The 17266-nt window shown below is 31.2% G+C and overlaps 1 protein-coding gene across 2 annotated transcripts in view; it reads right to left on the bottom strand.

The window, feature by feature from the left end:
- The window catches only part of LOC145688107 (uncharacterized), a 153135-nt gene that overhangs the window by 13958 nt on the left and 121911 nt on the right, over nucleotides 1-17266 (bottom strand). For both annotated transcript variants that reach the window (XM_081761853.1, XM_081761854.1), the window contains exons 17-23: nucleotides 16731-17071; nucleotides 15321-15532; nucleotides 10653-10794; nucleotides 9853-9977; nucleotides 7910-8167; nucleotides 5259-5431; nucleotides 3869-4035 (exon numbers count right to left, since the gene is read on the bottom strand). In XM_081761853.1, coding sequence (XP_081617979.1) covers nucleotides 3869-4035; nucleotides 5259-5431; nucleotides 7910-8167; nucleotides 9853-9977; nucleotides 10653-10794; nucleotides 15321-15532; nucleotides 16731-17071 — 1418 coding nt within the window. The remainder of the gene's footprint in view (nucleotides 1-3868; nucleotides 4036-5258; nucleotides 5432-7909; nucleotides 8168-9852; nucleotides 9978-10652; nucleotides 10795-15320; nucleotides 15533-16730; nucleotides 17072-17266) is intronic.

The following is a 17266-nucleotide window of genomic DNA, read 5'->3' as shown; positions in this document are numbered from 1 at the left end:
TTGTTTTGAAAACATAATTCATTAATATAGTAATTTAACGAATCACTTACCTGTAATTTTCGAATTCCTTTCACGTAATGGAGTAGTAGTAGATTAGCTTCAGAAACTTATCTTTATTTGTTGAATTGTAATTCTACCGTTTTTTATTTATATATATGGTAAATACTTATCATTTTGTATGTTGACATTTGTTGAGGTAAAATAGACACCAGGTAGGATTGCATTTAGTAGTGGAGGGAGCCTGTGTGATAACCTTCACTTGTGATATATCTCTAAAATTAGTCTCTTCAAAATAAAATTCATTGAAAGTTCATCCTATGTCTCCATGTAATATTTCTCCAAAGGCTCCTTTCGATTACTACTGCATAAAGATCCACTGAACACTTGCTTAAGTTGTGGTTATTATAAACACACTGTACACTGTACACACAAAATTATGTAACTAATTATTTCATGTTTATTTATTTATTTTATATATAGGTATACACATTGGATAGTCTTGTAAAATCATACATAGAAAGAATGAAAGATTATCGTACTATTTATTTTATATCATTATAATGAAGCATCCACCACATAATTTAACTTCCTCCACTTCTAAAACAATACCTACCAGTTTAGAATCGTGTCTATTTTACTTTAACAAATTGCTGATTTCACTGAAGACAAGTTTGTGGTGAATTCTGTTTGAGGCTTCTTACATGATTTTGATATTTTCTAACTATTCCAGCTTTTTCATAACTCTTCTACTTTCTTTATTAAGTCTCAAAACATAATTATATATCTGTTTACTTTTCGATATTAATATTAGATATTTTTACATATACTTCATAAGATGGTCGATTTAATTCACGTCATTTGTAGACAGGTTTCAGGGTCACAAAAGGTTGTAATTAATCTTCAGTTCCAAGACATTATTTCCATTCACTTTTTCTATTATATTTTCAGCACTTCAAAAATTTTTAAATGTTCAAATATGTTCAAGAATTTTTTAATTTTTAAGTTAAATTCACAACATGAGTAATTGACATTTCATGACAAACTTGTGAGCATACGTTTGTTCTGTATTTTATGTCCAGTTTGCGTAAATTGCTAAAGGAAATTTGCGTAAATTGTTTTATATCTGTTTTCCATTTTTGTCAGTTTTTCACCTAAAATTTCACTAGATATACTTTAACTGTATACATTTTGCCTCCTAAGTGCCATAATATTAATGTTATATAAATTAAATATTCTACGTTATATTTGAAGCATTGGTGTGAAAATTATATTTTATTGCAATGGAATTGTAATGGTAGTTAATATAAATACTTGAATATAAAATGTAGGTTTACTTTTATTTTCATAGACATTCTTTATTAGACGCATTTTAAAACTGATTTTGGCATTAAATGTAATTATCAAAACTTCCGTTGATCCTCATATAAATATATTATCAGGAAACAATTATCTGTGACTTTTTGTGTTGGATATATGAATTCATATTAAATATAATTTTTGTTACTTATCTTAGAAGTTCTCCTATTTGTTCATTGAATAAGTCAGCTCATGAAAATTTTTCTTTACTTTTTATTGGTAGAACAATATACTATTAGTTCAAGTTATATTTAATCTCTAGTGGCTCATAGAAGTTACTACACAAGTTTCTATTCTATAGTTTTTCATTTTAGTCAAGTAAAACATTTTTTGTAATTATAGTGCAGCTTGTTGAAGTGTTTTATTTTTCAGCAACAAAAATTCTTTAAAACAGCTTACTACCTTTTCCATTATTCTCTCATCCAATTTGATATTTTTAAGATATTGAAATAATATTTCCTTTTATGCTAATTTTCAACATATTAATGTGGAAAAGTTTCCATGTAATATAGAGCTCTCATCTCCAACTGAATGCTCTGTGACGTCATACCATTCAGCTTGCCTTCTCAGTAAGAGGGGAAGTTGATAAGACGTTGATAAAAGACAGTGATGATAGACAAACATGATCATCGATAGCGCAGTCGATGGTTTTGTAAGTATAATTCTCTTGGATCTATGATGGCACGTACATTGCCAATACTTGGTCTTTCACGTTATTCCTTCCCCTCCTTTCGTCAATGTATTTCTCTCTGCATTTCTCAGATTGTAAAAAAAAAAAAAAAAAAAAAAAAAAAAAAAAAAAAAAAAATGCGCTTCGATGTCATAGAGTTTGTGAAGTTTTAACTTTAGATTCTAGTATTTATCATTTCTTGATCATTGAAATGCTACATTGATTATTTTGAGAGAATACAAATCTTTGATCAAAAGTCGCACTAAAGGAGCAAAATTATTTTCTTTGGAGTTCACTTTTAAAGTCCTGCATTTGTCATAACTGAATTGCTTCAATATTTTGATACAATTGTCATATTTTTCATTTCGAAGATTATAAAGTGCTTGTAGGCTTTGATATGATAAGATATATAGTAATCATTTCTCCTAATATATGAATTTTCTTTTTCTTTTTTCTTTTCTTTTCTTTCTTTTCTTTTTTTTTTTTTTTTTTTGATTTGATATTTTATTTTCTTGTTTTAGATCCAATATTCAATTTTTAGTTTTTTCTACTGAATATAATACAATGATGTAAGAAAATCTTGAAATGGAAATGACTTGATGGAGCTTCTGCAATTATTTTACAAGACTATATGCTGAAGTTGTTCTACAGTGATTCTATTATCTCTGTTATTAAACGGATAGTCACACGTGAAAATACTCTGAGTTTTCCAAGTTATACTCAATATCGAATCTGGATACGTAAATAAGGCTAGCAATACCCGTCAGACATACGTAGTATACTAGTATAGTAGACAAAAGAGGCTACATTGTCCAGCTGTATTAGATTTTATTTATGCAGTCAAATCTTTGCAGATGCATGAGCAAATCATTATCTCTAAGTGTTCTCGTATATTATGTATGAAAAAGTATTTGTACGTTGTTATTAAACTTTATGTATACTGTTAAATATTTCTTTCATATAATAATATTCTTCAGAAAAAATCATTCCCAAAGACGTGTTATCATAAAGTAATCTACACAAAATTATCTCATAATGTTAGTACACTTAACTTTCCTCTTTTGTAGCGTGCCGGTACTTATAGTTCGATATTTTGAATCACAAATTCTTTTCTTCAGACATTTGCACTCCAGCTCTCTACTTTGTTGAAATTTACGTCCCAGAAATTTAATCATTGAAACTATAGCATATATTTTTAAATAATTTATTTTTCTTGTAACAACAAGCAGTTCTCTACCTTTAAGTGTGTTAAAACTTATTCAGTTATTGAGGAGTTTCGAAGACTATTAAGAAATATTGAAGGATTATTAAAATGCAGTTGACAATACGACACATTCATATAATATTGTTCAAATAATCTGATTCCTTAAATAATTAGAGAAAAGTTCTCTTAGGAAATATGCATATCCCACCTGGTGACTATTTTCTTCAACAAACCAATAAAGTTTATACCTGATGTTAGCGGTCAAATGTAAGTTTCTTCAGCTACTCATACCATAACCTATTTAAATTCATATGTTTTAGTATACTTTCTCTCGTTTCATTAATATTCTATTATGATGTTTTATTTTCTCAATTTAATGAAACTATTAGTTATATTTTTCTTCTTCCGCAGCCAAATCAATCACAAACAATGTGAAGTAGATTTGTTGTTTGTTACGTTTGTTTCCGTTAATTGCCCTATCGCTGTGCATGTAAATGCACGCACGCATGATTTTGTGAAACCTTAAGCTTGTCTCAAGCTTTTATCCAAGGGAGCATGATTCCCACTGCTACTGGTGGGGGCTTCCTTACATGCGATCTTCTGGCTTTATCCTGCAAAAAGGATATTAATTTACTCACGTGACACTGATTCCACCCCCTTCTTGTTCCCTAGTCCCAGATGGAGCATATGACACAGTCTGATCACTGGCATCAAATGAACATTCTACTCTCACAGTTTTGTCCGTTTCCTGCATAATTACTGGGTTTTGCTGAATTACAACGTGGTTTACGTATCTACCACGACCCTGTAAAAGACAACAAAAGATAAGTGAAATGTTAGTGAAACGTATCTAAATATCGTTGCCTTGTTGCAGCACTTAACAATCTTGAATAAAACATAATCGTTTGCATCGTATAACCTAGAAGGCGGATATCTGTAAAACTCATATGTTGGAAGATTATCCCATAAGGTGAAACAGAATATATTGAAGAAGAATAGCATCGATAGATCTCAGCCGAAAGAAAAATAATTCCTGATGAAACCAAAGGAGAGACTTTATTATTTCATAAATTATTATCTCATTGTTATTTGTTTGTATTTAAGACCCCTTTCTCTATTTGGGCTTAAGTTCCAGATTCTAATCCTAAAGTTTCACCTACTCATTTCGTAAGATTATATCCAATTTAAAATCATAATTCGAAAGTTTGGTACATAATATTTCTAATGAAGCAAATACTTCCTAAAGAGTCATTCACATAAAAAGATATATGTTAGTTTTAACAAGGATAATATGTAAGGTTTAATGAAATAATTTGTGAAGGAAACTTGAATAACTAATTATACAAACATTTTGGAACAACAATTCGATTTATTTTTGTAACGTGTTTGAAGAAAAGACGTTTATATCCTTTAGAAAATGTATAATACTATATACGATAAAATTTGCTACCAAAGAAATTAATTTTAATATGCAAATTACTCGTTTCAAAAAATAAAAAAATAAATAAATAAACAAATGATAAAAAAATTAAAAAATAAAAACAAAATAGGATTTCAGAAATAGGTTTTTCGTAATTTCTACATTGACAACGTTTTTATTTACGAAATTTTCTTTAAAAAAATTGGTAATGTTCTTTTCATCGAAAGTTACTTTGGTTTTTTAAATCGTATTCTTAAGTAATATAACAGTCTTCTTACAATATATTAATAATTCTTATTGATTATTTTTCTAGAAAGAAATGAACTAGAAAAAGAAAACAAAGTTAAGAAGTTATAGGATTTCAGTCACGGTTGTTAAACTATTGTGCTCTTTTGCTTTACACAAAACACTATAATATGCAACCTATTTTCTGTCTTTTAGATCTTTTCTGTCGTGAAATAATAAAGAACATCAATTCAGCCTAGAAAGAATATAAAGAATAAAATAAGGGCTTACGAAACCTCACTGTGCTCTTTTCATCACTGAAACATGAAGCTTTGCACATGTAATTAAGTTGGGAGATACTTCGTGTATGTTTCTTCTCTTACCTGTTGTACGGTTCCACACTGGGTACCCATAGGTATGCGAAGTACTAGTTGCGGCTGTCCATTGCCCATTTCAAAACAAGCCTGCGGGTTTCCTGTTGCATAGACTCGGCCTTCGAATGGAGCTCCGAACAAGAAAGTTATCAGCATATCTGATTGTGTACAATCGACTCTCACTGAAAGACAAAGCTCATGTTAGATAAATCTTATTTCTCCAGTTCATAAATTATGACATAGTTTACGTTCAAATACGTAATTAGAATTTACAAATACTTGTAATCACCTGTTTCAATTTAAATACATACATTTGGTTATTTTTATGAAAATCGTTATTTTATTAATTTGATTTAAATGTACTGTAAATCGAAAAACATATAACATGAACTAAATGTAATTTAATATATACTGTATATTACAAAATATTATTCTCACTAATTAGAAGTGATCAACAATTATTATGTGTTGGACCAAAAGATAACATGTCATGTGAATTTAAAAAATAAAAATACGAGAGTAAGTCAATAAATAACTGCAATATTTTTCTTTTTCTTTTCAGTTTGGCTCTATGCCATTGTGTGCTCACTAGATGCCAGGTGTCACCATTGGCTTAACCCGTGATAGGTTGCAGCGTTATCACATCAGTCGGCTTTGCGTTGTTGCGAAGTAAAGATGGTCATGCCACTCTCTGTGCGCACGAAAGAAGAACAGCGTTCTGTCATCATTTTTTTTTTTTTTTGGTCTAAAGGCATACCCGAGCGGAAATTCATAGAGAACTTTCAGCACAATATGGACACAATGTGTTGGTACAACGAAGTGTTTATCGATCGATTGAACAGTTCAATAGTTGTGGAACTAGCCCGAAGGATGAGGAAATATCAGGGCGGCCAGCTACAGCAACAACTCATGACATTATTGAACGAGTCCGTGCCTTGATTCTGAATAACTGACGAGTGACTGTTGATGAAATGGCAACCTATATGCAGATTAGTCATGGTTCTGCATATGACGTCACGCATAACAGACTCAACTTTCACAATGTCTATGCGAGAAGAATTCCGAAAAAACTCGATGAAGAGCACAAGCTAAATCGTGTGTGAATCTGTCAGCACCTACTGGACTATTACGCTAATAAAGGTGAAGCGTTTCTTAGGCAAACCATCACTGGAAATGAAACGTGGATTCATCACTTTGAACCAAAGGGCGAACGCCAGAGCATGGAATGGAAGCAACCCGGATCTCCCGCCAAGAAGAAATTCAAGAGTCAACCTTCTGAAGGGAAAGTGATGCTCATAGTGTTTCGGAACTCATAAGGGCCTATCCTGGAACATTACATGGAAAACAGCTCAGCACAATGATATGTCATAATAAACGCAGAGGCCGATTGTCGGAAAACGTTCTTGTGTTGCATGACAATACGTGTCTACATACAGCCGCCCACACCGCTCAAACTCTTCAGACGGTGCGTTTCGAAGTGTTGAAGCATCCTGCATACAGTTCCGATCTCGCCCCGTCGAATTACCATCCTAGGTGCATTGCAGGGTGATTATGTTGAAAAATGATACGAATAAAAACATTGTACTCTTGCGGTAATAAATAATAATAATAATAAAAATGATTGCAGATACTATTGACTTTCCCTCATACAACGTTGCGAAAGTACTGAATTGTGTTTTACGATACAGAAGCAAATTTAATCTTATTTCATTTAGGAATAAACAGTATATTCTACTATAAATAAATTTTAAAAATAGAATTTTTATTTTCTTGAAATCTAAGATATTCAAGATCCGTATTTGTAGCAAGTAGAGCCTTCGGGTGCTCGCTTGTATTGACGTTATTCCAGCGCTCGCGTGGCGACACTTTCACCGCTCTTGCGTTTTTATATTGCAACTCAATATCATGAAAGTAAGGAAATAAAGAGGTCAGCACTATCTGTTGTTTTAATAGTCAACTAGAGAAAACCTAATGATCCTGCCAATCTAATATAGCGCACTGGGATCAGGTGTGTATTTTTCTGAGAAGGCGGTGTAAATAGTACCAATGCGAGCGCTCAAAGGTTAAGTAGTATTAATTTAAGTCAAGTCTCGTCTCTTACGTAAACTGTTTTTCCACGAATATATCCATAATTTAAACAGTTGTTAGGGAAGTACAAAATGAACAAAAATAAATAGATAAACAAATAAATAAAAATTGGATTAAACTATTGTGGTATTTCTAGAGAATTTAATCATTTATTTGATTATTCTTTTCATAATGTGATTATTTGCAATAAATAAATAAATAAATAAATAAATAAATAAATAAATAAATAAATAAATATAGATCTAAGTAAATATAAAGACGTTATTTGTCTCGGAATTTTCGTTAGCACATACAATATTTTTGCACATTCCATTAATGATAAAAACATAAATAATGAGATTGACTAACAAGTTTTGGTTTCAACGAAGTCCCAATTACGTTTTCATTTTCCCTTAAAATTCCCATCTCTGCTAAAAACAATACTATCTAAACTAATTACTTTGTATATTCATTGGGTAATTACTGTCATAAGTTTTCATCTTTGCACAAACTATTGTATATCGTCCTAGAAATTTCTGACAGTTATTATACTAAAAATACAACTAGATTTTGCAAGAAAATCCAAGCCTCACCATTACTACAACTTCCTCTCTCGCTGTAGAAGAAATCTCTGTCCGCTAATAATGCAGATCTATCGGCGGTGAAGCTGTCATCACTACTCAGGAAACATTCTCTTCTCACTGCGTGGAAGTTGAAAGAACGGCACTGAAATTCCCTCTCCTGGTCACATAGTCGCCGACATTCCGTAACGTCAAAGGCTCTGGCTACATAACGGTCCGTGTATGGTAAAAATCGTCCTTGCTGATCTGTATACTCGCAATTCGGGGGTTCTAGAAAATATATTAAGAAATTACTTGTTTCAATATAATTTGCATAACTACAAACTTTTCCTATAGTATTGCTAAAATTGAACTCGTTAATGTAATTTATGTAAAAATAACGCTTTGTTTTAAGTTTACATCTTCCCAAGAGCAAAATCAACAGCTTACCTGTCAATCGATGTATCAGCAATATCATACTACCTACAAAATTTCATTCACATTTTACCAATATATATATATATATATATATATATATATATATATATATATATATATATATATATATATATTTACCAGTTTATTGCATTGAAGTGATTGAGTTCAAATTTTAGAACAAAATTAAACGTTTCTAAATTCCAAAGTACTTTTTATTAAAATTTCATTCCTAAAAGATACAAAGAAATTTGATTCTTAAATTAGGAGCATTTCCTTTGAATATAAAATTCTCTTCGATTCATCAATGGCTATTTTTTAAAAGAAATTAAGAATAAAATTTAAAATCTAAAATATCATTTTTATATTTAAACAGTTACCCTCGCAAATTATCTTATTTAGAAGATTAATTAAACTCAGAATATCTTCCCTGCAAACGAGGGAAAATCTATTGCTGCTACCGACACATAGATTGTACTGGAATATCTGAATAATAATGGTGGAGGTTAGAACTAGTTGGTTGAATCAGAATTTAGCGTCCTTTCAGATCAGAGGTTCTATGAGACGTGAATCTATAACTTAACGTGAGATGCGTATCACTTGAACTCCCGCCGGAATCGAACCCAGATCTTCCGCACGAAGGGCGCATTCTCTAAACATTTAGCCACAAAAGAGATAATGAAGTTTAGAGATTTTCTATTGCAAGCTCCGCTCAAATTTGTGAGGCCTATTGTCACGAAGAAAGGTTGACCAAATGAGCATTAATTCAACAAACAAACGATTGGAAAATTGAGATCAATTTCAAATTCAGGTCCAAGATTCGTGAATTATGTCGATGGTCAAATATCTGACATATTCCAACCTTCTCCCCACATACAGTATCGTGTATGTAATGTTAATACTTTCTAACTAACTAACTAACTAACTCTATGGCTTATGGAACCCGGAGGTTCAATGCCGCGTTCATAAAAGCTCTCCACTGACTTCTATCCTTAGCTAACTGCATCCAGTTTCTACTTTGCATTCCAATCTCTGCGAGATCCATCTTAATATTGTCTTCTCATCTGCGCCTAGATCTTCCTGATGGTCGTTTTTCGATTGGTCTTCCAGCCAAAATTTTGAAAGCGTTTCTACTTTCTTCCATTCTAGCTACATGACCCGCCCACCTAAGCCTCCTAGACTTGACGACCCTAACAATGTTGGGTAAACCGTATAAATTATGTAGTTCCTCGTTATGAAGTTTCCGCCATTCTCCATTCCCGTTCCTCTTGGGTCCGAATATTCGTCTCAGGATCTTGTTCTCAAATACTTTCAGTCTATGTTCTTCCTTCAGAGTAAGCGACCATGTTTCGCAACCATACAGAACAACAGGCATGTTAATACTTTCTATGAATTAATTTTTGTTTGTTATCTTATTCTGTGGGATTATATTGTATGTATACGTAACTAACGTTACTATGGACTTCGTTATAATTTCTGTCAGATATCAAACTGTATAACGCACTAAAATAGAACAATAAATAGAAATATTGCACACATACGTGGAGCACACTCGTTCTCCATGTAATCCACATCACTGGAAGCTCGCCGGAAATGATCAGGTTGCGTTCTTCGAGTATCAGGACTGAGTTTACAAATCCGTTCTCTTCCGTAATACGTTGCTGATCTGAAAATTAAAAACAAAGCCAGAAGATTGAAAGCTTTCCACAATGTTTATAGAAGCTCATTTTTATAACAGAAAGAACAACAATTTAGGATTTCTAAGCACAACACAGTGAGTTTTATAGCCTTTTAAAAATACTGACAAGCACGTTTATAAATGTGCACAAGTTACAAAAGTTAATCAAATCAAATTATAATTTATGCTAAAACTATTTTTAGCCTTTTAAAATTATTGCTACTTTCCAGTTTTTGAGTTCAGACTATCTGAAGAACCACATCTCTCAATAGTTATAAATTGTAAGAGAAAGGAAACAAATATAAATTGTTTGGGTTTCTATTTAAATGATTATTACAACATTTTCCCAAACAACTAAGAAAAGACTGTTCAGCTAGAAAATTACTACTTATTTTAATTGTTGGCACAGCCGAACATACAATTAAAGCATAATAGCTTAATACACACCATTACGCATTGATTGTGTGGTTCTTAGTTTCCAAAGTTATCAATAACCTTATGCCCACACATAACAAAAATAGAATTACTATAAATGAATTACAAGATTCGATAAAGACATTGTCTTTCAAGTTGATGTAACTGAAGTACATATTGCTTCACTCCAGTTTCTATATATTTATCATAAATATAATATTTATCGTAATAAATTTCCCATTCACTTACCTGCAAGTGATGCGGGCAGCTCTTAAACACTCATCCTGACATTGGCGGCGACTGAACACATCTCTGATTTCGAAGGAGTTAGGAGCCACGAATTCATAACTTGGCACGCGAGTAAACGCCCAGGCTTTTGGACATGGCCTCTCTGTAAAGGTTATTTTCAATTCCAGTTAATTAGTTTACACAAATTCAATTTCAGTTTTCTTCTAAAAGTGCTAAGATTTTAATGTATGTGTTGAGAATTGTTTTACTTTTGTATTATTAATTTTAGTAATAATAATAATAATAATAATAATAATAATAATAATAATAATAATAATAATAATAATAATAATAATAATTTATTTATTTATTTATTTATTATGAGAAATTGCGACCACAGCCGAAGCCATAATGGTCATATATACAATTATATACAATGGAATATTACAGGGAAAAATACAACAAAACAAAAAAAAAAAAAAAAAAAAAAAAATTAAAATACATGAAATCATGACAATCAAGAAAAGCAAATGAAAAAACATTAACACAAGTTTAATTCAAACTAAATTACAAAATAAAATTACAAACATATCCTCATTTCAATAAAGATTCAATCAAGTAAGATGTATTACTAAAAATTTACATAAGTAGATTATGAAATAAACTAATTTAAAAAAAATTAAAACACATGAACAAATATACACCATATAGGTAAAAAAAAAAGAAAATTCAATAGACAATATACAAAAAAGGGTTAAATTAGGTATTTTAATTAAATATAACAATCCAAAAACTGTTTTCTAAGCGCCAAAAAATTCGAATCAAAAAAATCAATTTTGAGTGACTTTTTGTTTATGTTGTCAACACAAATAAATAATGGCGAACCAACTAAATTACTATTACACAATATAGGACGGTAAAGCCTAGATTTATACAAGGGAACTTTAATAAACAAATATTCAATTAAGTTCAGTTTCGCATGTATTATATCATGAATAAATTTAATTTGCCTTAAATTACGACGAACTTCGAGAGCAAGTAAATCCAATCTAGCGAGAATCACCCTATTGGGCAGATCATATAGTTTAAATTTATATTTTAACCAGGCCAGGAAGGAAATCTGGACTGACTCCAAAACTTGAGTAATACTAATGAGGTTACGGTTCCAAATCAAGCTAGCAAATTCCAAGTGGGAACGTACATATGCACAATATAAAATTTTGCAAGTTGTAATATTCTTAAAATCTCTAGCAGCCCATTTGATGAGTCCCAGATTCCTTCTAGCCTTGGAAACCATGGTTGAAACATGATGGTCAAAAAGTAATTTAGAATCAATCATAACACCTAAATCTTTGTTAATTGAAACGGGTTGTATTCCATACTGATTTATTGAATAAGAAAAATACGATATATTCGTTTTCCTGGAGAACGCTATACTTTTTGTTTTATTCATGTTTAATGGAAGTAAATTTTGTATAGACCATTGGTAAACTGAGGTAATATCAGCTTGTAATTTAAGGTGATCCTGATTACAAGTTATTTCAGAAAATATCTTGAGATCATCAGCGTACAGTAAAAAAGGACATTTCAAATAATTACCAATATCATTCACATATATTAAAAATAATAATGGACTCAAATTGGATCCTTGAGGGACACCCGAAGAAATCTTGAAAACAGTTGACTTAGAACCCATATATCTAACTACGAATTTACGATCAAATAAGTAAGAAGCGAACCAGTGAATCAAGGATTTGGAAATTTCAAAGAAATGAAGTTTATTAAGAAGCTTATGATGGGATATTTTATCAAAGGCTTTAGCAAAATCAAAATAAATAGTATCAACTTGACCACGTTTATATACAACAGGAGAAACCAAGGTCAGAAATTTATTCAAATTTAGTTCAGTTGATTTACCCTTTAAAAAGCCATGCTGTTCAGGTATAATAGAATGTTCAACAGAACTATAAAGATAATTGTAAATAAGCTGATCAAAAATTTTTGGTATTACATCAAGAATAGAAATAGGTCTATAATCAGTTACAGACCTACCATCAGTTTTTGGAATTGGAGTAACAACAACATTTTTCCATACACTAGGATAGAAACAAGATGCTAAACTCCAATTAAACAATGATGTCAAAATTGGTGCAATTATATCGGATATACCTTTTATTATAAAAATCGGAATTAGATCAAGACCTACAGAAGCTTTAGCATTTAAAGATTTAATAACATCTATTACCTGTTTAGTAGAAAAAAATATTTGATCACTACAAAATTGACTGGCCATAAAAGTAACATTATTATCATTCACATTAATATCATCTTTATGATAAACAGCTGCAAAATGTTTAGCCATGGCTTCAGATATCAATTGAGGGTCGGAAAGAAATTCGTCATCAACTAATATTGCCTTATGTCCATCTTTACCATTTATTTTATTACTTGTATACTTCCAAAATCTTTTGGGATTATTTTTTAAACTATTCTCAATCTTATTATAATATTTAGTTTTATCAATAATAAGTTGCTTCTTAAAATCAGAACGAAGTTTAGAGAAAATATTATAATCTTGAAGAGATTGGGTTCTTTTATACTTTTTATGAGCATTATTCTTTTTTTTAAGCAAATAAATTAAATTACGAGAATACCATCTCGGATACTTAGAAATTGATTTGGTTACTAGAGGAACATTGTTTCTGATTGCATTCAATATAACATCATTAATATTTTGAGCAACAAGATCAATATCTGTATTCAACAAAATATTGGCCCAGGGGAACCCTTCAATTTCTTTATATAAAGAAAGATAATCACCCTTTTGATATAACAAAAAACTATCTCTAGATATCTCACGTATAAGAGATAATAATTTAACAGTAATCTCAATCGGATCATGATACTGATCGGGCGGAACCAGAGATACTACTGAATTATTAGATTGAACATAAGCGTTGTACAAAATTAAATCAAGACCAGATGTTCCTGAAACAACGTTCAAATTCATATCATCTAAAAAATTAAATAGGATTTTCGCCTTGGTTTTAGAATAATAGTTTATATCGTTTGATAGATTTCTATTCGTCCAGTCCACTTTAGATATATTAAAGTCACCAATAATCACTACTTAATAGTTCAAAAAGTTCACTTTGGAAACAATATAATTAAGATAATTCGTAAAACTTGTGACAGGATAAGTTGGATGAAAATAACAGCATGCAATTAATAATTTTTTCCCATTGGACGTGTTAATCTCAATCCAAACACACTCAATTTCAGATTCCAAATCAAATCTCCTTTGACAATTTATATTTGTTTTAACAGCTAGCAAAACACCACCACCTCTACTACACTGATCGATAGTATAATTCCTATCAGAGCGAAAACATTTGTAAGTTTCAGGGAAATAATCATCAGTATGTTGTTTATAATTAAACCATGACTCAGTTACAGCAATAATATCAAAAGAACAATCAGCAACAGAAGAAAAAAATATATTACTTTTAGTTCTAAGCCCTCGAACATTTTGATACAAAATATGGACTTCCATATTGAACTAGTTATTGTTATTAACATTATTAATTGGATTTTCAGAATTAGTTGTCAAAAGTTTGCCATAAAATGGACCAATTAGTATGCCACTGGGCCAAATCATGGGATCATTAATAATCCCAAAGTCAGATTCAAACACTTCAACATGAAAAGAAGCATAAGTATCGTACTTAGTTTTTAATCTAGTACATTTGACATAGGTTACATTTCTATCACTCACAATAGACTCAACATCACCTTCTTTTACTGATGGATCAAATCTAGTAACAAATAATGCCCTTTTTCTACTTTTAGCAACCAAATCAATTTTATCAGTACCACTACCACCACTACCTATAATAATAATAATAATAATAATAATAATAATAATAATAATAATAATAATAATAATAATAATAATAATAATAATAATAATAAACTTTTGTAATAGTTTAGGCCAATTTTAAAAAAATGGTGATGATTGAACATATACTAACATATCATGAGATTTAAATACGGCTTTTGTATAAAACTTTTCAATTGTATTAAAGTTTTTCTGGTGTTGAACCCACTCAGGTAGGCATTCTAATAAGTATGAATGCAAATATATACTGTATTCATGCACGACCATTTTGATGACCTAATATGTTTATATGATATATTAAATAAAAGAAACTGTTAATAAACTTCCATATGTCTTGGCTTTTAAATGATATATTTATTCTAATTTGCATTTGACAAAACAGCAATAGGTGAATATGTAACTCCCTTTTATAGCAAAGGGCAATTACGCAATTAATATAGTTAGTGCACGAAAAGACGACAAAACTCCTTTAAATTTAAAATTGAGAAGTGAAATTTTGTCTTTTAGAAATTGTATTTGAACATATAGTTTGTTAATAGTTCTTTTTTCTTTCTTCAAACATCTTCATAACTCTCCATTCGTGATGAAAATATAGTCAGCCAGAGATAACAAATTTCTTTGTATGGAAATTTATTGCTATATTAGGTTTTATAAATGATATAATTTCGTTACGGTCCTTTTCTATTTGTATTTTAAATATATTAAGGTTTTAAAATCTTTGATTTTTAAATTTATGTAAGGAGCAAACTAAGTAGTGGAAAGAACTTCATACTAATTTACAGCAAACTCACCTCGAAGGCATATCTTTTGAAAATATCCTAGATCTGGAGCAGGCTGAAGGGGAGAACTATCAGCATCAGATGAGCGATCGAGTGCATAACAGCGTTGACGTCCTCCGCGAACATTCTCCAGTGTTACAGCTAAACACCTATCTCGTTGTTGGGCACATTCGACCAAGCACTCAGCAGTGATACCTATATCGCCTCGAGTTCTAATTGGGTCACTACAAAAAAAGAAATTTATTTAAACATTTCTATATTAAACAACTTTAAGCACAATGTTAATTAAAATACATATATAAATGTAAATTTATACTACACGTCATCTATAGAAGTAGTATATATTCTTCTTCTGCAGAAACGTCATGCTTGTTTTTTAAAAGTTAAACTTAAGAATTCGGAAAAAATGAAACGAAATCTTTGAGTCCCACGATTATGCCGGATAGGCTAAAGGAGATGGTGATGATGAGAAACGAATGAAATGGTGGAATGAAGAAAGTGGGAGGAAACGGTAGAACCCCGAGGAAATCCACGCACACGGTGTTTGTCCACCGCAAGGTTCACTTGGCGCGAGCTGGGATCGAACCAAGAAACCCATGCACAAGAGGTGAACGCTCTACCACTGAGCCACCGTGGCCCCTTTTAAGAACTAAGAGTTTTAATGCAATCCTCCAATATATTTTTATCCGCCTCTGCATTTATTACGTGCATAAATGTAGTTTATATCCCCAATTGAAAGAAAATAACAACGATAAACCCACATGTACGAAGAAGTGTACACTAAGGGGTATCGATAGTTAAATCATTAATTTATCGTTTCATTGTCATGCTATGTAGGCTAAATGAGGCGGAAAATAAACGCAAATTACTGTGTGGGAGAACTGGTAGAATGACAATGTAATATGAAACAGAGATTTTAGCTAAATCCAGTATGTTATTTTCGACAAGTTCACATGTCTTGCGATCGGAAGAAGGGATCCTTGCACCTGATGATGGAGAATTAATTATGGTCCTCGTTGAGGAAAATTTAGAGTTGAAATTATCAGAACTATATAGCTTATGCACTTATAGACATTATGACTAACCACTAAGTAACAGTTGATTACCAATAAATATAGTATTAAAAATCCTTTAGTAGTTGTTGGCTTCGAATTATAAAGCTCTTCTCTTAACTCTGAAGACTTTTTGTTTACAAATTGGATCAAACTACAAACTACATTACAACTAGAATAAAAACTGCATATCCATTTATCTACGTATTCATGTCACCACTACTGATAAGTTTTCAACTTTCAATGTTTGCATTACTAATTCACAAGAGAACAGTCATTATAAACATCCAACTTAAACTTACTTCAGAAATTTCATATATGCATCAAAACGTTATTTGAATTCACAATACAAATAGAGTAGTTTTATTACCGTCTACTATTAGGATATGCTGCTCCTGCTATCTTTTCGTATGTCAATGTATATCTGCATGGATATGGACTTAGATCTCCTAAATCAGGATACGGAGCTAAACCCTGATCTGTTGGATATGGTCCTGGATATGCACCGGGTCCTGGGGGGAAAGGTCTACCTCCTGGTCCGTGTCCTGGATATGCTGGATTATATGGATCCGGTGGGGGATGTCCTGGACCAGGCAATCCACTACATTCCTTCTCTGCGTATAAAGCTCCACTTAGAACTTGAAATCCCGTTGCTCCAGCGGTTGCTGCTGTATCTCCACTCATCAGGCATTGATTGGTGTTAACGCTTGTCTAAGAAAAGTAATATATATAATGTTTGATAAGTAGTTTGATGAAATTTCAGTGTACGTTATATGCTATCCGGTAAAAATGTTAAATAGTGAAACGAAATAATTTTGAGATTTTGGGTTGCAAAAGATAAAATGTAACGAATTTTCAAATATACTTTTACGATGGACAGAGAGTAATGAATAATATTCAGTTATA

This window comes from Thermobia domestica, chromosome 6 (assembly GCF_964235325.1).
Source record: "Thermobia domestica chromosome 6, izTheDome1.hap1.1, whole genome shotgun sequence".
Lineage (NCBI taxonomy): Eukaryota > Metazoa > Arthropoda > Insecta > Zygentoma > Lepismatidae > Thermobia > Thermobia domestica.
Note: the sequence above shows the minus strand (reverse complement) of the source record. Positions and strands in the feature narration are given on the sequence as shown.